Source organism: Harmonia axyridis, chromosome 4 (assembly GCF_914767665.1).
Source record: "Harmonia axyridis chromosome 4, icHarAxyr1.1, whole genome shotgun sequence".
Taxonomy (NCBI): Eukaryota; Metazoa; Arthropoda; class Insecta; order Coleoptera; family Coccinellidae; genus Harmonia; species Harmonia axyridis.
The window spans coordinates 19006239-19030046 of NC_059504.1; the positions used below are offsets into that span (position 1 = coordinate 19006239).

Sequence of the window (23808 nt, forward strand, 5' to 3'; positions counted from 1 at the left end):
GAAAGGCAATTGGGGTTGAGTAACACAAAGTTTCTCTTTCTTCAAATATCTACAAAAGAACCATTGCTTGCTTTTGCATTAATACTTCTTTCTTGAATTCAGAACTCAGAAGTGCCCTTTGTTGGCTAAACCCAAACTTGAGAAAGAGTTTCATTCAAATTTACCCATTTCACACACGAAATTATCATTCAAATACAGTAATTCTTATAAGGAACATCTGATAAGTGAGGATAGCAGATCTCCTCTTGGCATCCAATCATAAACGATAACGTTTTATGTGTTGCATATTCATCTGTACTCCTGCTTCCTAATATACCTCCTCCGTCTCGTATGTTCCTGTCACAAAATTTGTGCAACAAATTCTTGATTTTTCGTTTGAATTTACCCACTTCACACACGAAAATACCATCCAAACACAGAAATTCGTATTAGGAACATATGATGAATGAGGAGGTATCCGGGTAGCAGATCTTCTCCTGACAACCAATCATACACGATGACGTTTTATGTGTTGCCTATTCATCTGTACTCCTGCTCCCTAATATACCTCCTCAGTCTTATATGTTCCTGTTACAAAATTCGTGCAAAAATTCTTGATTTTTCGTTCGAATTTACCCATTTCACTCACGAAAATACCATCCAAACAGAGAAATTCGTATTAGGAACATATGATGAATGAGGAGGTATCCGGGTAGCAGATCTTCTCTTGGCAACCAACAAAACGATAACGTTTTGTGTGTTGCCTATTCATCTCTACTCCTGCCTCCTGAGATACCTCCTCGGACTCATATGTTCCTGATACAAAAGTGGTACACCAAATTCTTGATTTTTCGTTCGAATTTTCGCATTTCACACTCGAATATATCATTCAAACAAAGAAATTCGTATCAGGAACATATGATGTATGAGGAGGTATCCAGGTAGCAGATCTTCTCTTGGCAACCAATCATACACCAAATTCTTGATTTTTCGTTCGAATTTCCGCATTTCACAGTCAAACAAAGAAATTCGAATCAGGAACATATGATGAATGAGGAGGTATCCGGGTAGCAGATCTTCTCTTGGCAACCAATCATACACGATGACGTTTTATGTGTTGCCTATTCATCTGTACTCCTGCTCCCTAATATACCTCCTCAGTCTCATATGTTCCTGTCACAAAATTTGTGCACCAAATTCTTGATTTTTCGTTCGAATTTACCCACTTCACACACGAAAATACCATCCAAACACAGAAATTCGTATTAGGAACATATGATGAATGAGGAGGTATCCGGGTAGCAGATCTTCTCTTGGCAACCAATCATAAACGATAACGTTTTGTGTGTTGCCCATTCATCTCTACTCCTGCCTCCTGAGATACCCCCTCGGACTCATATGTTCCTGATACAAAAGTGGTACACCAAATTCTTGATTTTTCGTTCGAATTTCCGCATTTCACATTCAAACAAAGAAATTCGAATCAGGAACATATGATGAATGAGGAGGTATCCAGGTAGCAGATCTTCTCTTGGCAACCAATCATACACGATGACGTTTTATGTGTTGCCTATTCACCTGTACTCCTGCTCCTTAATATTCCTCCTCAGTCTCATATGTTCCTGTCACAAAATTTGTGCACCAAATTCTTGATTTTTCGTTCGAATTTACCCATTTCACACACGAAAATAACATCCCAACACCGAAATTCGTATTAGGGACAAATGATTAATGAGGAGGTATCCGGGTAGCAGATCTTCAACCAATCATACACGATGACGTTTTATGTGTTGCCTATTCATCTGTACTCCTGCTCCCTAATATACCTCCTCAGTCTCATATGTTCCTGTCACAAAATTTGTGCACCAAATTCTTGATTTTTCGTTCGAATTTACCCACTTCACACACGAAAATACCATCCAAACACAGAAATTCGTATTAGGAACATATGATGAATGAGGAGGTATCCGGGTAGCAGATCTTCTCTTGGCAACCAATCATAAACGATAACGTTTTGTGTGTTGCCTATTCATCTCTACTCCTGCCTCCTGAGATACCTCCTCGGACTCATATGTTCCTGATACAAAAGTGGTACACCAAATTCTTGATTTTTCGTTCGAATTTTCGCATTTCACATTCAAACAAAGAAATTCATCAGGAACATATGATGAATGAGGAGGTATCCGGGTAGCAGATCTTCTCTTGGCAACCAATCATACACGATGACGTTTTATGTGTTGCCTATTCACCTGTACTCCTGCTCCCTAATATTCCTCCTCAGTCTCATATGTTCCTGTCACAAAATTTGTGCACCAAATTCTTGATTTTTCGTTCGAATTTACCCACTTCACACACGAAAATACCATCCAAACACAGAAATTCGTATTAGGAACATATGATGAATGAGGAGGTATCCGGGTAGCAGATCTTCTCTTGGCAACCAACAAAACGATAACGTTTTGTGTGTTGCCTATTCATCTCTACTCCTGCCTCCTGAGATACCTCCTCGGACTCATATGTTCCTGATACAAAAGTGGTACACCAAATTCTTGATTTTTCGTTCGAATTTTCGCATTTCACATTCAAACAAAGAAATTCGAATCAGGAACATATGATGAATGAGGAGGTATCCAGGTAGCAGATCTTCTCTTGGCAACCAATCATACACGATGACGTTTTTTGTCTTGCCTATTCATCTGTACTCCTGCTCCCTAATATACCTCCTCAGTCTTATATGTTCCTGTTACAAAATTCGTGCAAAAATTCTTGATTTTTTCGTTCGAATTTACCCATTTCACTCACGAAAATACCATCCAAACACAGAAATTCGTATTAGGAACATATGATAAGTGAGGATAGCAGATCTCCTCTTGGCAACCAATCATACACGATAACGTTTTATGTGTTGCATATTCATTATTATGTACATAGAGTAAGTTATACTTGTTCTATGATTATGTCACTGTTAATAAGAATAACTTGTTTGGCCCTCTTGTGGTGAAATTAGGGGCTAGGGAAAGATGGATACGTAGTTTTGTCCTCTGGCGGCAAATCTCGAAAATAGATAAATAAGTAAAACTAGTTTGGCCCTCTTTTCTAGTTCTTGATTTAGCCACCCTCTGGTGGCTAAATCAAGAACTAGAAAAGAGGCATAGAGTACGACGGATCACAGAATTAATGAAATTTATTAAGGTTACAATCTGTCAAAAATTGATAAATAAATCTACTTGTATTTAAAGGGTTTTAAAACATAACATGGATGATTTTTTTCGGGTTATTCGTTCATTTTTAGGCTTACCTAAATTTGATGACAACAGGCAAATTTATCCTGAATCCGATGATAACAGGTAATGTTTACGCCTTCATGCTGGCGCTGGCCTGAAACCACTTCTTGTTGTTTACAGGAATTCAGGAAATTTCGGAGATACGAGATATGATGCATTTTTAGATCCTATGGAGATGCATCGTTACTTTGAACAACAAATGAATAAAATTTTGGGGGAGTTCGATATATTTGAATTTGGTCAAAATGATTCATTTTTTGGAGGTAACTTTAGAATGTAACTATTCTAGCCTGTTTTAAACGGATTTTCAGATTTTCCAGGACATGGAGAAATAGAATTTTTTGATAGAAATCACCAACTTCCTCCTTCTGAAAATGAGGAAGGAACAGATTTGAGGAATCAATTTCTCAAACCTGGTTTTGAGCGTCCCACTCAAAAACATTTAATGGATAAACGCGATAAAGAGCTAAAGGAAAATGAAATAAATATTAATGATTTAGATTCAATTGTTAGTGGGAACTACTTTAAAGATAAGCAAGAACATCCGAAAGTTACAACTAGATTTTTTGGAAAAAGTATCAGTACTAAAACTATTACCAAAGCAGATGGAGTAAGTACTATGTCTATAGTTTAATGCCTATCCAGTCTTAAGTTCAACTTTGTTTATCCTTTCAGTCAATAGAAATTCACAAAACAATTCGTGATAATGAAGGCAATGAGGAAACTACAATTACTAAACGAATAGGTGATAAAGAGCATACCTTAATAAAAAAGAAAGACAGTACTGGAAAAGAAGAAATAATAGAGAATTTTGTAAATATTGATGATACCGAGACATTACTAAATCTACCAGAGAACAAACCATGGTCCTTCTATGATAGGTTTTTCAAATAATTCAAAAACTCTGAATATACACAGGTTGTTTCTAAAATTATCACTGTTGATTCAGTTTTTTTTTTAGTTGTAGATAATATAATGTTAACTCATTTATATTTTTTTGTGAAATGACAGTTGAAAAAAACTGTTACTATCCATAACATCAAACATATATTAAAGATATTTATTAAATATATACATAAATAACATTACAGTCAACATAGTTCAATTTTTATAATTTCGAAAAAGAATCGTTTTTCCATTCGTGGAGTAAATTTCATTTCTCCTCCACTTTTTTGCTATTTGAAAAACAATTAACAGTGGTGTGTTCCAAGACAATGTGAAGACACATTAGCTAAGCTATAGAGAAAAAAATTTGAAGATTACTGAAGTTGGACGTTTTACCTACCTGGGGCAAGCCCAATTGGCCTAGTTAAAAACTTGTTATTAAGATTTGCCATTGTATAAAATAAACACAATTGTAAATAATAATCATAGATAGATTTATTCTAAACAATTTATTAGGGCTTATTTACAAGCAATTTTATATACATAACATTTTACAATAGGTGTTCATTCATTGAAAATAGAAGTAAACAACTCTTGAATAATTTTCCGATACACTAAGAGATTAATGGAATGTAATTAAAATAAACCTCTATAGCTATCAAAATAATTTGGTTCATTAGAACATGTTTCCATAAAATTAATTTTGGTGTATTCATAGTGGATGGATATTTAAAACAAAATGGAAATTGTAGATCGAAAATTAGTTTTTGTGGTCAATAAAAAAAATTTGTTGATTGAATTTACCTCTTTCTAGTTGGAATGCTTTTTGTTCATATATTTCCTAGCCCAAAAATAATAATTTCTGTCAAATGAAGTTTTGAAATCTATTTCATTACCTAAAACTTTTCCTGATTAAAATGAAAAGGAAAGAAAACACATTTAAGTAAACAAACAAAAAATATCAAATACTGTGGATAAAAACGCATAATTCAACAATACACATATTCCCATCAAGGCCGTATCATTTCCATATATCACAAAAATATACAATTCAATATGTAAATTGCACAATAATTACTACATGATAATAATTGTAATATATTATAAAAACCTCTCTTTAAATAATTTGGGCATCCAGACTTTCTGTTTCAGGTACAGTCACATTAAGAGTGAGGTTTCATTACTCTTGGCCGAATGTGTCAGTTTCTTCAATAGCATATGTTAATTTTTCTACCAGCTGTTCATAGCTTTTGTACGGTGGTAAATCCAACCTGTTGAAGCATGTATGTGACCTAGGTAGCCATGACTCTTTACCTACTTTTTCTATACAGAATCTTTGAGGGCCGTTAGAGCCCATTAGTTCTGCAAATCCACCTACTGGAACCCTACAAGTTCCTGTGACAAACTGTAGAAGTCTTGCTCTTTTCTCGTTATCCGACTGCCTAACAAACTAAAAGTAAAAAGAGCTGTATTATTCAGAAATACAAACTTTATAGTACTAAAATGGAAAAATCTTTACATGTAAAATGTTATCCCTGATAACGCGAATAATTGATTTGCATAATACTAAAAAAAAAAAAAAATAGAAAAAAAAAGGATAATATCAAAATGCAATCTTACCGGACGTCATTGAACTATCGTCACTTGAATATACAGGATGAGTCTTAAAATTGTACATTAAATAATATAACTATAGATTCCTCTCATAGAAAAACAATTTTTCATTTTTCCAACTTAGGATCAAGTGAAAAGCTATAAGTATTTAATGATTTCATAATGGGGTAATGCACTCCTGTCCTTTCGATGTTTACACCAAGATAACACAGAACATTTTGAACACAGAAGTTCCATGAATTATTAGAATTTATTAATTACTTGAACAATACCAAAAGAAGTTATTTATTTCGATGAATGTTGCCAGATCTACGATTAATGCGGCTGAATTGGTAATAGATCACATTTTGCATATTAATATAAACTTAGAAGAGGTGCACTTGCTGAAACGGCTGTGATCACTTTATAATCCAACAAAAAATTCCTATGTCATCTTTATCTATAGAAAATTATCAGTAAAATTCATTTCGTTCTAGATGATTATGTTAAAGCTATAAAGGAAACACTTTTTTTTAACTTCAACACCCTGTATCTTTTTACCTGTGCTGAATCTGAAAAAGTGGTAGAATAAAAATTGTTTTATTTGATGGGAGGAATCTATAGTTCAGTTTAATGTACAGGGTGGGCAAATTTCGATGTTTTAGTACTACAACTTTTAAACCAGAGGGGATAGACAAAATCTGATACCCACTTCTCGGTCTCTTTTTCTGAGAAACTAACAAGGGTAGTATTCATTTTTGGCCACCTTCTTTTGTTTTCGAGTTATAAGCGAAAATTGGAAAAATGGCGATATCGAAAAACATCTATATCTCCGCTAATACTGATGATAGAGCTCTGAAATTAAAACATTATACAGGCACTTTTTTACGTGGAATCAGATTAACGGAAGGACACTTCTCTTGTTATAGGAAGCTCAATTTTTCCGTGCTCGTCAACAGTTGATACCATAGAAATAATGAGAATCTTAGGTAAAAAAAGGTTTTTGACCATTTTCTATTATTTATATTGATACGAACCATATGATGTTATATATTTTTGAAATCAGGAAAAATTAAGCTTTCAAAATATGGCACAGAAATCTAGTGTACCCATTTGAAAAAACATAACTTCGGGTCCTAGGTTCGCAATTAAAAACCCTTTTGAAAAGATGAGCACGCCACTGGATTCCATGTAAAAAAGTGCCTGTATAATGTTTTAATTTCAGAGCTCTATCATCAGTATTAGCGGAGATATAGATGTTTTTCGATATCGCCATTTTTCCAATTTTCGGTTATAACTCGAAAACAAAAGAAGGTGGCCACAAATGAATATTACCCTTGTTAGTTTCTCAGAAAAAGAGACCGAGAAGTGGGTATCAGATTTTGTCTATCTCCTCTGGTTTAAAAGTTGTAGTACTAAAACATCGAAATTTGCCCACCCTGTACATCTTACTGAAGCAATCTGATTCGAGGTTAAAATTCAATGTTGATTCAAATGTCCTACGTGTTAAATTATCTTTCTCAATCTGTTCAGTCCCAAAATAACAAGCATATTTCATTGTAAAAAAATGTTGAAACACAAATGACACACCCGATTACTTCAAATTGTCAACATATATGGAAGTAGATATGAATTATTCTAGTTTTTAAATTTCGTTTACAACTATTAGAGTAAACTAACCTGCCAAAACCATTGTATCGGTTTACTGCTTCTAGTATAGTGCCTGTATATTGTATGCCTCTGCCAATCTTCAACATCAATTTCTTGCATACCACACAACAGCAATTCCAACTCTCTCTCATCGAAGTATTTCAACCATTCTATAGGTACAACTTCATTGAATCCATCTAAAAATGCCTGGGTTTGCTGTTCGATGCCTCTGGTCATCCTCCATTCTGTCATCAACATCAAATAGTTTTCCTTGTTTTCTTCAGTTACTTTTTCCTTGTCTCCATTCTTAATGAGTTCATGGTGAATTACCTGAGGATTTAAAAAAATTGACTTCGATACTCACCAAATTCTCTTTTACATCAAACAAAAAAGAACAAACTTATCAATTTAAAAATTAAAAGAGAAAAGAATTCTCTCATTATTTTATCAATTCTAAACTTGATACAATATGCGCTATTGATTAAACATGGTGTTGCCAAATAAATGCGAAGGTTTTTAGGGGGTGCATTTTCATTGAAAATTGAAGGGGTTCTAAGGCCTTCTTTTGAAAAGTTAGTAAGCTTCCAAAAATTATAAGATTCTCTCCACAAGTAGGTTTTTCTTCTTCAGTATCCTTCTCAAAAATTAATTGATATTCAATACAAACATTTCGATAGTTTCTATAAATTTATAAATAATTCTAAGATACAAAATGGTATTGCTTTTATCCAAAAATTTGAAGTTCTTCTTCGTCTTTAATATGCATTGACCTAATATTTATAATTATTACAAGCTCTATGATAAACTTTAACAGATGATAGTTGACCTTCAACCAGAATGATTTATATATTTTCTTGAAATATGTGTATTCTATCTTTCATTTTGAATATTCAAAGAACTTTTGGTGGATGCCATTACGTAAATTTCCGAAATAATCGATTTTAATTAATTTGGTAATGTACTTCTTCTGTATTCAATTTTGATATTGAAAAACCCATGAGAATGTATTACAATTATTTATAATACAAGTGCAGAAGGCATTGATATTCTTTCACAAGTTCCAAATTCAAAAACAAGCCACGAAGATGCCAGTTTTCGAATGAACAAGTGTTAGAATGAGCCTTCTGTTCGAGTTTTATACATTATTTCCCCTAATTCACTGAATTTTCATTGAAATGAATGGAATATTTCCATAAATATCATTCAGTGATTTTTGCATTGAAAATTGTTGGTTGGCAGAACTGTTTTCTGTATCAGAAATTTGACAGATAATATATAAATCCGTGACATGAGTGTTCCGAGTAGCAACATATAATAATGAAATAGATTTCATGGTTATAACCATGAAGTCTGTGTGAAACGTACTGAGATATTCCCGCAAGACTTTGTTCTACAAGATATGGCAGAATAAACAGATTAGCCACAGAATTGGAAAGAATGATAACTCACCTGACCTAGCACCTCGAAGTCAACGCTGTGATACAATTCCAAGTTGCACTCCTCGACATTATTTTCCTTCACCCAAACCAAGCTGTTATAAAACTCCGGATCAATACTTTCGATATCCTTCATGACCAATTTTTTACCCAACATCCTCTTGTAGAACGGCATGGTAAATCCGGAATAGATAAACCTGCCGTGATACAACGCCATCGCGATGAATCTACCGATAAACTTGAAGAACGTCAGATGTTCCGGATTCACGTAAGATGCTGGGTTTATCTGCAGACTGTAGTTGTTCTTGTTGGCGTATTCGAACAGGCAATACATTGGATTCAACGCCTCGTGGGACACCAAGAAGAACCACTCTCGACTCACTCCGCCGTAATCCAAACCTTCTTCACCTTTGAAGATGATGTACAGTCTACGACGAAGTTCGTAAGCTGGTAAGCGCATGATCGTGTGGAAGGAGTCTTCGAACAGGGTCTGGCGGGTCACTTGGATCTTGATATGACTTGGAAGGGCGTTGCTCTGGCATAAGAACCTAAAACCAAAAACAAATTCCGTCAAATGTAAAGTTATATAAATCAATTCATCCAATTCCATTCCAATAGGAATGATACAATTTAAAATGGTTATAATGGCAACACTGTATATTGTTCTTTGACATTTCTTATGTCATTTGTGTTAAGTAGGTTATGTCATTTAATCATGGAAAGGTACACGCTTCAACAACTCTTAGAAATTGTTGAATTGTTTTATCAAATCAGTGCTCATTTGTGAATACCGAGAGAAATTTAAGAAGAGTTCATGGAAGACATTATTCAGTTAATCGACTCACTATTCATCGAAAAATAGTGAGTATTAACTGAATAATGTCATCATCAATTCTTCTTAAATTTCCTTCAGTATCAATTATTAAACGTTCTTGAAACATGTATTTTTCTATGATTATAAATATGATATGAAAACTCTTTATTAAAATTAACTAAAACTAAGTTTGTATAAAGCATTATAAAGGCAGGGTATATTTCCTAATAAGTGCATAAGTTGTTAGGGGGTGAATTTTTCTTGAAAATCAAAGAAGGTCTTTCAGGTAAACAAGAGCTCTTAGGCCTTTCTTTGTAAAGTCTTACATTTACAAAAAAGAGGAGAAAATCAAACTTTGATTTTTACTTGGAATAGGAGAAGAGTTCAAGGAAATCATTTTGCAAACAGATTTTACCAATGAAAAGGCTACCTATGAATACTAGTACAATGTGCATGAATTAAATGGAATTGTCAAAATTTAGTAGTGAAAATCATTTTGATGTAAGATATAAATACATTACCATACATATACATAGTATTTTGTTGTAAAAATAACTTCAATTCATTACATTCATACCATAGCTATCTTGGAATTCAATGTTGTTTTGAATACAAAAAGTTTTCAATTATCTTTCTTCAGGGAAAATGAATCTGTTCAGACGATGACTATCAGCTTTAATTGCAAAAAAATGTTGAAATTCGTAGTAAAACACCGCAAAGGAACGAAAATATAAATCTGACATATGTTTACTACAAATTGACGTCATCGTGAGTTCGGCCAATCCACGTATTTCTCATCGCGTGAAAAGAGATACAAATCATTCGAATTTGTAGAGCTTTTGTGGTATCGGTGACGTCACTTGGAGTATTCCAAGTAACGAGACAGTTGCCAGTTCACAGTGGGTGAAATTGTATTTTGTCCATCTCTTCAAATTTAACTCTTCTGGATGCCTTTTCATTGAGAAATACTCATGCGAAATGGAAATACTCACTCTTTATGTGCTATAGACACTGAATAATTTTAGAGAATCTAAAAATCTGCCAAATAGCCGATTATACAACAGTTGCAAAAAGCGAATAACTCACCTGAACTGGCTGATCTTCCACTTGAAGGATCTTTCATAAGCTCTAGGGACCCCATACACTCCTTTGGGGCCCTTAGGAGCTCCCGGTCTAGGATCTTCAAACGTGGTCGTTTTCGTATTGTGATCGACGAAATACCTCTTGTTGTCCTCAGTGTACCTGATCTCCCACCCGTCCGGAAGATTATAATCGTCCAGTTCGCTGATTTCTTGACCTTGGGTTCTGGGGTCCTCCCACTGGGTCGTCCTGTTTTTGTGGTTCACGAAGTAGACCCGACCTTGAAAAAAAATCTATTATACATCCATTTCTCGCTTTCAACACCTTCAGTACCTTCTGGTTGTACTCTTCTTTCCCAATCTGGAGGAAGAGGACCTAGACCATCATCTTCTTCCGGAATGGCTGTAGAAGGTCCTGGTACTGGACCGGTGGGATGTTGAGGATACAAAAATCTTTGGTTTCCTTCAAAATTGTTAGTTTGAGTATAAATTTCGAACGCGCATAGGTGTTGTCTCACCTTGTGAGACGATGTGCTGTCTCTCTCCTTGCCACTGTTGATAATGTTGCAATCTTTCTGAGTTTGGCCATTGCCAGGTTGTAGTCCTGGTGTTGTGATCCACGTAGTAGACCCTCCCTCTGGAATCTCTTCTAGTTTCCCAACCAGGTGGCAGAGGTTGTGGTCTTTCCCATGATGTGGATCTGCATTTCATTAAACATTATGACAAAGAAAATTGAGAATTGTATAAGAATTCCTGAACCAATTTCAGTCTTTATGTTGGTATATTTCATTCATTAGCTCTTTCTTTAATTATAAAGGGTTTTCCAATAGGAAAGAGACAATTTGAATTGGTTATAAGGGCAATATTTTTTGACATTTCTTATGTCATTCATGTTCAGTAGTCAGTAGTAGTAACTGTTATTTATTGTTAAACAAATGGCCACCGACCTAGTGTCCTTCAGCCTTCAGTAGTCATTATATTATTATTATTATTATGTCATTTGATCATGGAAAGACACAAGCTTCAATAATGTTCAGAAATTGTTTTATCAAAATCAGTTCCTAATTGTGAAACTCTGTGAGAAATTCAAGAAGAAATCATGGACGACATCATTCAGTTTTCAAATTTGTCTACAATAAGACGAATCTACTTTAAATTTCGAAATTCCATGATTCCAAGACCATTAAGAATGAAGAGAAAGTCATTTTATGTTATTTTTAAAATCCACAATGAGCTACTTTCAATATGTTTCAATTAACAATCTATCCCAATAAACTATCTTTATTTTTTCCATTGAAAATGAATAATCATTATAGTATTATTATAATTTTTATTCATTTAGAAGCAAAAATTCGATATATCTAACAAAAGAGAATTTTCCTTTCATTATCAAAGCCACAGATAAGAATGTTTTCTATAATCTGAGTGTTGTAAATTTAAAATGAAAAGTTGATAAAGTAAATAACCTATTGAAAGGTTTCCTAGAAACTATTTCATTGAAACAGTTTTGTATAATTATCAAAACTATACAGTGTTTTTATACATTTTAATGATATTGAGTTTTAGTGATTATGTTATTGAAGATTTTTATTTCACATTACTTGAAAATGTACATGAATTCATGGCAATTTTTTTATTTCCTTTGGAAAAAGTTCTTGTTTATTCACTCTTAAAATTTTACAATTCACGTTTTTAGAATCTGAAAAGTTAAGAAATCAATCGAAACACTCCTTCTGTCTGCCGTCTAGAGCTTTTTTGGAAAATGCAAGATCTACTTGCATGAAATTCAGTACAAAAAATGTTGTTTTTCCTCATATATCCTTCTAGCTCGAGAATATGATCCATGAATTTTAAGAGCAAAAAATTTGAAAAAAATCATAATTCAAAAATTTGAAAACTTACAATCATGAAATCAAAAACATATATCCAAAATAGAACTATAAAATATTATTCAACTAAAGCCTGTTTACGCCTACAACAATATTAAATAAGGACATTAAACTTTTGGACAACCATAACCTAAAGAAATTTGAACAGGTTAACCTGAATGCATGGCATGACGAACAATTATACTAAGTCAAATTATAGATTTACACCAATATATGATGTACACACGAGATAGAGGTACCAACAGAAACGAACTCAGGTTCACAGGGAAAGCCCAGGACTCCCCAATTTACAGAGCAATAGAAGCATTCAACCAAACACTGGCAGTAAAAAAGGATGTAAGAAGCAGAAAAAACTTCAATATTAAGCATAAATTGTACCTTAAAAGTTGATTTTGTTTAGTTTAACGTTGTTATTGTTTCGAATATTTGATAGTATTTTTTGTTTTTTTTTTTTTTTATATTGGTAAATAGGCCTTGTCACCAGTACTTGTACTGTATTAGAGGTCAAGAATAAATAAGTAAATAAAGAAAATATTATTATAATGATATTGAATGCAATTTTTTTTACACCGAAGTCCTAGCCCTTAGAGTTTTTGGATATAAATTTTTATTAGAATCTCATGACTAGATTTTTATGTGTTCAGTAAAAATGAAAAACATTAGTTTCATATTCAATAAACAAAATAATTACTCACTTTGTATTATGGTCAACATAGTATCGTCTTCCATAAGTGTCAAACCTCATTTCCCAACCTGGCGGTAAAGGATCCTCATGCCTACTTCCAGCGGGTTCTATCTGATTAATATTACTCTGCGGTACTGTGGCAGGTGGACCAATAGAACCTATAAGTCACGCTCTGTATAAAAATCCTTTAATAAAACATAAAACATACCATTAGGAATGTTTGCCGTTGTTGATGTTGAAGTCATTGGAATTGAAGCAATATTTGGAGCTGGAACTGGTGGGGATCTCTCAAAACTAGGTCTAGATGGCAACATATTTTCCGAGCCTACTGCTCGAACTTTTGCTTTAATACCACTAAGTAGCAGAATTCCATTACGCTGCAAATCGACTTCACTATTGCTAGGAGTTAGAGGTACATTACCACTCCCTTGTCTCATATACTTGGATAGATCAACAACTAATCCTTGCAATAAACAAACTAATTCTCCTGCTTTTGTAGCAGCACTCTCCCCTTGCTTATTATCATTAAATAAATCTATCGTTAGTTCCAAATTATCACATCTTCCATTGAAAATCCTCAATAACTGTAGTAAATCCAACTTCTTTTCACCGATCACTGTATCCTTTCTGAAGTTATTTTTATCCAATACACAGAAATTTATGTTAGAGTGTGGTTTTACTAAAAGTGTAAGCTTTTCATTCCATTTAGGCTGAAAAGTATGTTTACTTGGTTCGGTTTTATAGGATATATCTTCATCTACTATGATTTCTACATAAGGACACGGTTTAAAAAGAACATTTCCACGAAGGTGAGCACTCTCCACTAAAAAAAAAGTCCATTATAATCATCTTACCCATAATTATCCAACCAATTTACCTGTAACTGATAATTGGTGGAACCCAGGCACTTGGTCAACAGTTGGATTCATTGTTATGTTTTCTTATTTGAAACTGCAAGTGTAGCACTTGTCAGTTTTTTAACCTTTAAATCAAAGTTTCTGACGGATCCAGATTATTCTCTTGGATGAACTTTCATCTCAAGTACACACATCCTTTGAAGGACAACATTGCGATGCAAAACCTTATTTCATAATAGGAAATAGATTTTGCTAATTCCTCCTATCGATGACGTAGAAATCAGGGTAACAGATAACAAATGGAATGTTAAAATAATTTCAATATTTAAACGATTTCACAAAAAACTGCCACTTCATAGTAAACCCTTCTTATTTCTATAATTCTGATTGAATGAATAAAATTATGAATTTTCATTTATTACCCAAATAAAAAACATCCACCATTGCAGTAAACCTTTCAATTTGAACAGGTTAGGAAACCTTAAGAAATCTTGTCAAAAAAAAAAAATTAAAACAAAATGAATTCGAAAAATTATTTATTCAGTTCACCATATGAGTGGTTTAATGAAAATTTATTATTAATGACTATTTTATTATAAATTAAAATAAGAAAAATCATTTCTATGGTATAATCAAAAATCATAGAAGAGGACACCAATTGTTGTCTCTGTCTTTATTACCTCTCCAATAACCATAGAAACCAATCTTCCATTGGACCATAGATTTATGGAGGTACTTCTCCAGGAAAATCAAGAACGACAAGAACACAAAATACTTCATTTATAATATTTATTTGAACATTTTTGAGAACATAAGTGAAATTCACCCTTATTCAATAATATAACTGCTCCATTATCACCATTTGTCCAAAAATGATGTTCCCCTAATCCCCAAGCAACTGGAGAATCTGAAAATCCTTGAAAATATATTGCTTTCCACATCGTTTTTTGGCCATATTTGATCCTGAAAATACATTTTTTTAAAAAAACTTGTAAACATGAAAATTTGTGAGAACTTACTCGACCTCTTCCAATAAATCAGTAACTGCAGAAATGCTGAAAAATCCTCTCCACCTCAATGTTTTTACATGGTGGAGACGCATTGATGGTTGTGGAGTTTCATAAGTAGAAACAAACATTGACTTTTCCTCCATAGATCCGTTTATCGTAAGCATTCCCAACCATTCCACAAATTTAGCGCTTTCATGCTTATCAAACGCATCAAAACTTTCAATAATTGGTACCTTAGCATTAAACACAGTCTCTGAATCCTGTTTTATTTTACATTGTTTAATTTTGAATCCCAGGTCGAAAAAGTATTTTGCGATGGAAGATGGGCAAATTTCTTTCTTTGGTGATTCCCATATTAGAATTACATCTGCTTTCAACTTTTTCAAGCAAGTTTTTACTCTTTCATGATAGCCTTTTTCTGGTTTGAGTGTCTTTAAATCTATACTGACAACTGAAAAATAATGACAATTGGAAAATTATAAAATTCAAATAAGACAGGTTGAGTTATAATTTTCTATGACCATAATTCGAATAGGAAATTGGGCGCCAGATCTGAAATTTTGAGTACCAAACGATAAACCTTGTATTTTAATTTGAATTGAGTAACAACTAAACAGAGTGTACTGAAGGTGAAATCCAGGCATTCTGACGACTTCGTGTCTGTCGATTTTTGTGTTCGCAAAATTTTGCCATAATTTCTATCCCATTTTAATGGAATTTGGTACATGTATCCTGTTTGGAAAGTCCTATACCATTTCAGCTTTCCAGGTAAAAGAGCAAAAGTGAAATTCCCAACACATCAATGTTTCAGGTCATACTTTGTCCGATTTTAATGAAATTTGGCATGGTTATTTCATAACGTAAATGGTTCTATTAAAACACGCGTTCGCATGTTACAAGATCGAAAATAATATATCATAGAGAGCTGGTTTTTTAGAAATGAAGAATGAGAAATCATACAGAAAGGTTAAATCAATGAAAACTGATTCAAATAAGTCACATGAAAATGATTTCAACAGAATGGAAGGGCTGAAACAAATTCAATAAAATAACTTTTATTCCACAGAAAACAAATTTCACAACACAAAGCTATTAAATTTATATCAATTTGCACACCAATGAAAACTTTCTCACTACATTGAGTACAAATAAACAAAATGAAAAACATTGAGCACCAATAAAAAACATTTGGATGGTATATTCCAAATATCCAAAATTTAGCATTTTCAAATGGAATTGTAGGCCAGCTATCGCCCGAATATATATTCCAGTTGGAGTTATTGATATGAGTAATAAGATAGAGTTGGTCGTATATCTATATCGAAATTTTTTTTGATGATATGATTTCGGAAAGCCCTCAATTCGGCAAGAGATATGCCTTGCCAGCTTTCAAGCTCTGACAGCACTTTCAAATTCTTACAGCTGGACAGTAACAAATCTACTGTTTTCATGTTCATATCACTGCTAAACAGTATTCTAAGTTCTTCCAAACTAGTCATAGGATTTTTTTTCAATGTCCTAACCATGGACGAATGATTGATACCCGTTGAAGATCCCAAGTGGATATTTTTTATGCGAGATGCATTTGAAAGTATGTACTCCAGATGTGGAAGAGCACCATCTACCATCCAGAATAATCTCTCTAAATGTTGAAAAGGTGGAGTGTGAGGATTGGGTAAAGGTAGAATGTTATTCGAAAGAAAATCGCAGTTATAAATAACCAAACTTTTTAAAAACGGACAAAATCTACTGATGTGCACCAAAACGTCATAATCAATTTCTTCAACATGTTCCAAATGTAAATTCTCGATATTAGTACCTTTGACCTCTAGCAGCTGCTTTAAATAATCCCCATAAAAAGCGCATGATAACAGCTTCAGTTCTTTAAGGTGATCCAGAGAGGAAAACACCGTAAAATCAGCCACCTGACTTGTAAGATAAAACAAACTTATGCACTCGATGTTAGGAAACATATCGACAAACAGCCTCAAATTTTCAGTAGACAAATCTCTAGTCTGAATCCTTTTTAAGGCGAAAGGACCAGTTGCGTTCAAACTATGATACAAAAACTTCACAACATCTCCAAATTCATCGCATTTTCCAATTTCTTGGATCTTAGGAAGGCCCTTCAGGAGATGAGCCAGGCCTTCCGTCGTTATAGAAGTATGATGAAGTTGCAGTTCTTTTAACTGTTTGGAATTCAACAAACATTGAATGCTCCTATCAGTGACGGATCTTGAAGATGTAACATCAAGGCACTGCAAGTGGGGACAATTATCACATAAGACTTGAATAATCATATCAGTACAGTCGAAACATAGACACAACGAACGCAAGTTCGACATGTTTCTGATACCCTGCAATATGAATTCATCGTGTTCAGAGGTTCGCCAACCTCCAATACAGGAACCTAAATTCAACACTTCGAGGCCTGTCATTTTATATAAATTTTTATAAAGGACGTATCTCATTATTTTCGGCCATTCGGAAAAACTTATTTCTCTCAATCGACTATTTAAAACTACCTCTGTTAAACTAACGACAACATTCATTTCTATCAAAAATTTCTCGATATTGGTACGAGGATAGTAGCACTTTTTAGTTTCATCTATCAAACATTTCACAGCTTTCAAAACTTCCACAGCCATTTTATCAATTAAATAGAAAGGGACATGCGAGACCAGAAGATCTTTCACACAATCTAACTTAATTTGGAGCAATTCCGGTTTACATTGGGAGTCACTGATCAGTTTTATGTCTGCTATTATTTGAGGAGCTAAGGATGTGACCATATTTCCAACACTTCTCAGAGCCAACGTCTGGAGACATGTCACTTGTCGATATTTTGGCATTGTCTGAAAAATTATCCTATTTTATTATAAATTCTCCATTAATATTCCAATACGATTTATGTTTATTAATATCAAAACAATCTGTATTTCTTTTCAGATGATTTTTCCGACTAGCTTCATATCTTGCATATCATATTTATATCCAATGAAAAATCAAAGCAAATGATCTTCTCACCAATGAAACCAATCCAAAAAAGTTTTGTTCGAATTTTGTAGATGTAATCAAATTAATGTAAAATCAAATACTTACTATACTTATCCTTTGAGCGTTTATGGAAATATGACAACTTTCCTTCGAGCCCAAGCGTTTGAAAAGTTAACTTGTTCAAATGAAGAATCAGTTTTCCACAAGATGTAACAGCAAAACAATCGTCACAGTCAATTCTAGTATTCACACTCAATAAATGGAGTTTACCTAACAAATAAATTATTATAAAGAGAATAATACCATTACAATTTTTACCTTACCACAATTTATAAAATTGTATAAAAAATCTGGTTTCACCAATTCATCTAGGTTCAAGGAGTTCACTCTGTAATAATCACAGTTAGATAGATCGAATCCAAATGTTTCAGGTACACTTGAGATATCTGGCAATATCACTGTAACCTAGAAGAGATACAAATAGAAATGATTTCTCAAAAAAATTAAACTTTATTACCGAATGTACGAAATTGAAAAGTCTTATCTTTTTCAGACAATGATCTTTCTCAACTTTTTGGCTCTGAAAAATTGATGGTGGTGCTTTGTAATCATTTATTTCTGGAGCCAACATTCTATGAAAACTAAAATTGTTTTTCACTTTCCATCAATTCGTAAACAAAAGGAACATTTAATATTTGCAAAACATGTTGATATATTGATACGCACAATTTTCTTTATATTGACATATCATAGAGTGAAATTTAGAAAACATAACCTTTATGAAAACATTAGACATCTATGATGATGCCATAGATACCAAACATATTCATTTTCTTGTGGACTACTTAGGATTTTAATCTTCTTTGCTTGCACAGAACCGCCGCCAGGAGCGGCATATCGGATATTTTCCGGGGCGCCAAGTCAGTTAAGAAGTAAGTCTCCCTTTCACTATAGACTTATCGTCGTACTTTTGAACAATGCAGGACTTTTCTTTATGAAATAGACAAAACGTTGTTCAATAAATTTGACAAGGATAAAGTTAAAAAATACGATTTCATAGGGAATTGAAAATATGCCTGAAAGGAATAACACAGGATCCTTTAAAGAAAATTCATAAAAATTAGGCGAAATTTTAATTTGCTGGGGCGCTAAAATGTCTGGCGGCGGCTCTGATTATGCATATTAGGTATTAGTTGTAATAATAGTTCAACAACTATTTGTAAATAAAAACATGTTTGGACCTCAAGTGTACCTAGTACAAGTAAAGTATATGGATACTATAGTATACTATGGTAAAAGTCGATATGCAACTTAAGAGTATAGAATAAGTATTCTATGTTTTAAGATATAATGTAACTTAATTTTGTTTTTGGTTTTGATATACATTTGTTTTTAAACCTGACTCTCCTAGGCCTCTGAGACTCCTTAGAAATGTAGATTAAGTGAATTTTATTTTGTCTTCATATTTTGTAATGCATCAAACATAGCTTTGAATCTACTTTCTTAGATCCTTCAAGTAGAGATTAACCCAGTTCATGTCCCTAAAACTGTTTTGAGGAAAGGAATTTTTGAATCTTCGAGATAGAACATTATACATTTTGGCTCAACAAAATCTTTAATAGTTTGATAAATAATTCTTGACTCAACTCCAAGTTATATTATCTACAGAGTGGAACATTTATTTTTAATGACCATGTTCTAATTCGAATCTCAAACCACAGTATCCACAAGAATGATTTCCAGGTTTGTCCTAAAAAAATTAAACATATAATTTCAGGGGAAACTACATCATTATTGCTTTGCTTACTAGATTAATAAATACTTGAGGGTGACCTGTTGGACCACCACCTCCATCACAAGCTACTACACGACTTTTGACTTTTTTAGGGGGCTCCTCAGCAATTAATTCCATGGCTATATTCTTATTTACGTTTTTAGGACTATTAATGAATCTCACCATTCGATAGTCGTCCTTATCCCATTTCTATAAAAAAAAGTATCAAATAAACACAATTTGTAAAGAAACTGCTTATTATCAACCTGGCCAGTATGTGTTACTTGGTCTTCAGGTAATGAAGAATATCTTGAAATAAATAATTTACTTATTGTATTTCGGCTAATACGTGAAATATTCATGAGTGAAGAGTTCATTGTTAGTTTTCTTCAATAATTTCTTCGTAGTTTTTAATTTGGTAACGATTGTTACGAAATAAGTCAAAGAATTGAACGTCAATGTCGATTTGACATCAAGAAATTATTAACACAGAGTTTGCAGTGTTCACATATGCTTTTCCTTGTATATTTTTTTATAAAGATTTCATATTACCTTTTTTATAATAATCGTTATTTACACAGTGCTTTTTAGTCCCCATTAAGGGGATTCTCTATTTCATTCAACTGTTATCTGTTACACAAAGTGAATATTTTTCTGTGGTTTGTGTTTTTGTGTACATTGTAGATTTAAAAGTTTTGTAAATCTAAATTGTTTTTGCAAATGTTACTCTTTGATTTGTTTATCATAAATTTATTTAAATTATATCCTGATATTCAAAAGTAATTTTTGTTTACCATAATGGAGGTGTTGAATTTGCTTAGAAAATTAATTATATTTCCATTAATCCTTGGACAGTTTATAAACTCTGCGTATTCAGAGGTTGATGTAGATCCCTTAGGATATATAGTATATTGTCCTTGCATGGGTAAATATTGCAGTAATTGTGAAATACTTCAAGAACTCCATTCAATTATATTTTCAGGAAGATTTGGTAACCAAGCTGATCATTTTTTGGGAGCTCTTAGTTTTGCACATGCACTTGATAGAACTTTAGTTTTACCTCCTTGGGTTGAATATCGTTATGGAGAACCAAAGTCGATTCAAGTTCCTTTTAAAAAATATTTCAAAGTGGAATCTCTCCAAAAGTATCATAAAGTCATTACGATGGAGGAGTTTATGTCTGATGTAGCTCCTTTAGAATGGCCCCCAAATAAAAGAATTTCTTTTTGTTATATGTCTAGAGGTACATAAGTGTTACATAGCATTTACAAATTTTCCATTAACTTTTTTTAAGGTGGAGATGAGAATAAATCATGTAATGCTAAAGAAGGAAATCCTTTTGGTCCATTTTGGGATACATATTCCATCAATTTTGTTGATTCTGAATTTTATGGTCCTTTACACTATGACGTTCATCATCACAATGTAGTTCAAGAATGGAATTCAAAATATCCCCCTGAAAAATGGCAAGTCTTGGCTTTTACTGGTGCCCCTGCAACTTTCCCTGTTCAGGAAGAAAATCGAAAACTCCACAAATATTTAGAATGGAGTGATGAGATATCTTCAAAAGCCCAAAGTTTTATCAAAAATATCCTACCTAAAGGTGCTTTCATTGGAATACATTTAAGAAATGGCATTGACTGGGTTAGAGCTTGTGAACACATTAAAGATAGTCCAAATTTGTTTGCTGCTCCACAGTGCTTGGGCTATCGGAATGAAAAAGGCAAAGCAACTCAAGATATGTGTCTTCCAACTAAAGAAACCATCATAAGACAGTTGAAAAGAGTGATTAAAACAATTAACAACTCTGGAAATGAAGGTAGAATTATTAGATCTGTATTTGTAGCCTCGGATAGTAATCACATGATTAACGACCTAAATAAGGCTCTGAAGAGAATGAATGTAGAAGTGTTCAAGTATCCGGAGAATAACCCTCATGTAGATTTGGCTATCTTAGGACAATCTAATCATTTTGTTGGTAATTGCATATCATCTTATACCGCTTTCGTTAAGAGGGAACGTGATGTACATAAATTTCCTTCTACCTTTTGGGCTTTTCCCAAAGAAAAAAGTAAGAGTAATATTCGTGAAGAGCTGTGAGAAAAGTTGTTTTGCAGTGCAGGTCATTGCAAGCTTAGTTAGTAGGGTAAAGATCTCAATAAATTTGAACAGAAAGAATAGTTTAAAACTTAATCGTACGATTCGAGCAATAGACTGTTTGACAAAAAGTATTGTCCTGCTTATGGATTTGAAATATTTTTAAATAATTATGAGTGTTTTATCACTCGAAATGATTTCTCAAAAAAAAAAAGGTAAAAGGGGTATTGAAAATAAACCCTTTGTATTTTGGCAGCATCTTTGAATTTAATTTTTTTGATGTCCACTTTTCATGTGTTCAATAAACCAAAATTTGTCAAATAGCTTATTTGATGAATGGATATAGAAAGTATTCAAGAAAAAAATTTTAAATTTAAGGTCTTTTTTTGTGAGACAGACAAGCACTAACATTGTTCATTATAAGTTCTTCTATCCTAAAATAATTTGAAAGGGTAATACTTGTTTCGACACTACAAATTTTCTTATAAATTTTTAAAAAAAATAATTTTGAAATGCATAATTTTTTATAATGATTAACAATGCAATTTTACTAGATGTTTGGGACCTTTTTAATACTCTCTTGAAACTCCCATTATGTTTGAAATAAACTAATTTGCATGTGAATTTTAATTTTGCAGTAGGTATCTGTAATGAATAATTTTTATGAATTTATTTTTTACTATTGTAATACTCTTGTAAAATGGGACATAAGCAAAGAGGTATTGGAAGATATGTGTAAATTCTAGTTCTTGTATTCTGCCTATTGAATCATTTTATAAATGTTTTTATATTTTATTTCTAGTCTTTTGTAGCTAATTTAGAGTATAAGAATTCTAATGCTTTATGAGTGAAAATGTGAAATGAATTGATTATTTTTGTACACAATCTTGATAGTATTTTCCTAAATCAAAATTTGATCTTTGCATTCTCATATCGCACAGAAAAAATAGAAATTGTTATTTTGATATACATCACAATAAACAGTATTACATCATGATCAATATTTTTTTGAATCTATTTGATGGAATTTCAGCATTTCCAGTGGGTATATGCATTTTCGAATTTATGATATCCATTCAGTACGCAATAATATTCCTCATAAAACCAGAAAAAGTTGTAAATCAAATAAAATCTGAAATGGTGGAATCGCTTCGGAGGGATTGCTTTCTACATGCTCAAATTGCTTACTGTAGCCCCAACAATTATGTTATATTATTGATCGAATTATTTCATTGAAGAATCGTTAGCTTTTGATCTCTCAGTACGATTCGAAGAATTTTTTTAACCCTACATCATTCCAATCGGAATTTTTATATTTTCAGATATTTGTACAAGACTTAGTCTGTGTCCTTAGGTTTTTTTATATTAAGTTCATTCTTAATGATTGGTTTTGTTAAATTTTCCGAAAACGTAAGTAAATAGAAAGATTTAAAAAATTTTTAAATATGGTGGAATCGCTTTGGTTGATACGATAGTGTTAGTAATAGAGTATCGATTTATTTTGATTATATACTCAACAACAATAAATAGACGTCAATCATTGACAAAAAATGAATGATAACAAATGTTGATTCAAAATTATAGAAGAATTTTCATTTCAAAGTAAAAATTCACGTAAGTAAAAAGAGAGATTTGAAACATTTTTTAATATGGTGGAATCGCTTTTGTTTGTACGATAATCTTTGTTATAGAATACCGATATAATTTGATTAAATACTTAATAGCAATAAATAGACAATATTCATTTTCAAAAAGTTAATGATAATAAATGTTGATTCA

General features: G+C 32.7%; 5 protein-coding genes across 7 annotated transcripts; 2 read left to right on the plus strand and 3 right to left on the minus strand.

The window, feature by feature from the left end:
* Positions 1-3148: 3148 nt before the first annotated feature.
* Positions 3149-4947, plus strand: LOC123677535. 2 transcript variants are annotated; one of them, XM_045614106.1, is made up of 4 exons: positions 3149-3326; positions 3384-3526; positions 3584-3873; positions 3939-4947. In XM_045614106.1, exons 1-4 carry the CDS (start codon positions 3235-3237, stop codon positions 4155-4157), a joined length of 744 nt encoding a protein of 247 aa, XP_045470062.1. In that variant the 5' UTR covers positions 3149-3234; the 3' UTR covers positions 4158-4947. The 2 variants fall into 2 exon arrangements, with proteins under 2 accessions (XP_045470062.1, XP_045470061.1); XM_045614105.1 differs by having other exon boundaries at positions 3150-3326; positions 3575-3873.
* Positions 4639-14612, minus strand: LOC123677534 (E3 ubiquitin-protein ligase Su(dx)). Its single transcript, XM_045614104.1, has 9 exons — positions 14172-14612; positions 13503-14117; positions 13305-13452; positions 11239-11420; positions 11055-11183; positions 10728-11001; positions 8841-9375; positions 7422-7721; positions 4639-5598 (listed from the first exon to the last, which is right to left on the minus strand). Exons 1-9 carry the CDS (start codon positions 14221-14223, stop codon positions 5329-5331), a joined length of 2505 nt encoding a protein of 834 aa, XP_045470060.1. The 5' UTR covers positions 14224-14612; the 3' UTR covers positions 4639-5328.
* Positions 14613-14926: 314 nt separating this feature from the next.
* Positions 14927-18934, minus strand: LOC123679326 (ribonuclease P protein subunit p40-like). 2 transcript variants are annotated; one of them, XM_045616880.1, is made up of 5 exons: positions 18676-18934; positions 18482-18623; positions 18264-18428; positions 15171-15612; positions 14927-15114 (listed from the first exon to the last, which is right to left on the minus strand). In XM_045616880.1, the coding sequence occupies exons 1-5, from the start codon at positions 18787-18789 to the stop codon at positions 14928-14930; spliced, it is 1050 nt and encodes a 349-aa protein (XP_045472836.1). In that variant the 5' UTR covers positions 18790-18934; the 3' UTR covers position 14927. The 2 variants fall into 2 exon arrangements, with proteins under 2 accessions (XP_045472836.1, XP_045472835.1); XM_045616879.1 differs by lacking the exons at positions 14927-15114; positions 15171-15612; positions 18482-18623; positions 18676-18934 and adding an exon at positions 16201-18016 and having other exon boundaries at positions 18264-18405.
* Positions 18935-19754: 820 nt separating this feature from the next.
* Positions 19755-20412, minus strand: LOC123679328 (NADH dehydrogenase [ubiquinone] iron-sulfur protein 6, mitochondrial). Its single transcript, XM_045616882.1, has 3 exons — positions 20199-20412; positions 19966-20142; positions 19755-19908 (listed from the first exon to the last, which is right to left on the minus strand). The coding sequence occupies exons 1-3, from the start codon at positions 20307-20309 to the stop codon at positions 19843-19845; spliced, it is 354 nt and encodes a 117-aa protein (XP_045472838.1). The 5' UTR covers positions 20310-20412; the 3' UTR covers positions 19755-19842.
* Positions 20413-20502: 90 nt separating this feature from the next.
* LOC123679327 (GDP-fucose protein O-fucosyltransferase 1) lies at positions 20503-23026 on the plus strand. Its single transcript, XM_045616881.1, has 3 exons — positions 20503-20857; positions 20915-21175; positions 21227-23026. The coding sequence occupies exons 1-3, from the start codon at positions 20731-20733 to the stop codon at positions 22030-22032; spliced, it is 1194 nt and encodes a 397-aa protein (XP_045472837.1). The 5' UTR covers positions 20503-20730; the 3' UTR covers positions 22033-23026.
* Positions 23027-23808: the final 782 nt, after the last annotated feature.

Excerpts from the sequence above, each read along its gene's own strand:
- LOC123677535 (XM_045614105.1), top strand. The coding sequence starts at position 3,235 with ATGGATGATTTTTTTCGGGTTATTCGTTCATTTTTAGGCTTACCTAAA. Across the intron at positions 3,327-3,383 it reads CCTGAATCCGATGATAACAG|GAATTCAGGAAATTTCGGAG; the intron begins GTAATGTTTACG and ends TGTTGTTTACAG. Across the intron at positions 3,874-3,938 it reads CTATTACCAAAGCAGATGGA|TCAATAGAAATTCACAAAAC; the intron begins GTAAGTACTATG and ends TTATCCTTTCAG.
- LOC123677534 (XM_045614104.1), bottom strand. The coding sequence starts at position 14,223 with ATGAATCCAACTGTTGACCAAGTGCCTGGGTTCCACCAATTATCAGTT. Across the intron at positions 13,453-13,502 it reads AACGGCAAACATTCCTAATG|GTTCTATTGGTCCACCTGCC; the intron begins GTATGTTTTATG and ends CGTGACTTATAG. Across the intron at positions 11,002-11,054 it reads AAGAAGAGTACAACCAGAAG|GTCGGGTCTACTTCGTGAAC; the intron begins GTACTGAAGGTG and ends TTTTTTTTCAAG.
- LOC123679326 (XM_045616879.1), bottom strand. The coding sequence starts at position 18,013 with ATGCCAAAATATCGACAAGTGACATGTCTCCAGACGTTGGCTCTGAGA.
- LOC123679327 (XM_045616881.1), top strand. The coding sequence starts at position 20,731 with ATGGAGGTGTTGAATTTGCTTAGAAAATTAATTATATTTCCATTAATC. Across the intron at positions 20,858-20,914 it reads AGTATATTGTCCTTGCATGG|GAAGATTTGGTAACCAAGCT; the intron begins GTAAATATTGCA and ends TTATATTTTCAG. Across the intron at positions 21,176-21,226 it reads TTTTTGTTATATGTCTAGAG|GTGGAGATGAGAATAAATCA; the intron begins GTACATAAGTGT and ends ACTTTTTTTAAG.
- LOC123679328 (XM_045616882.1), bottom strand. The coding sequence starts at position 20,309 with ATGAACTCTTCACTCATGAATATTTCACGTATTAGCCGAAATACAATA. Across the intron at positions 20,143-20,198 it reads AAGTAACACATACTGGCCAG|AAATGGGATAAGGACGACTA; the intron begins GTTGATAATAAG and ends TTTTTTTTATAG. Across the intron at positions 19,909-19,965 it reads CTCAAGTATTTATTAATCTA|GACAAACCTGGAAATCATTC; the intron begins GTAAGCAAAGCA and ends TAATTTTTTTAG.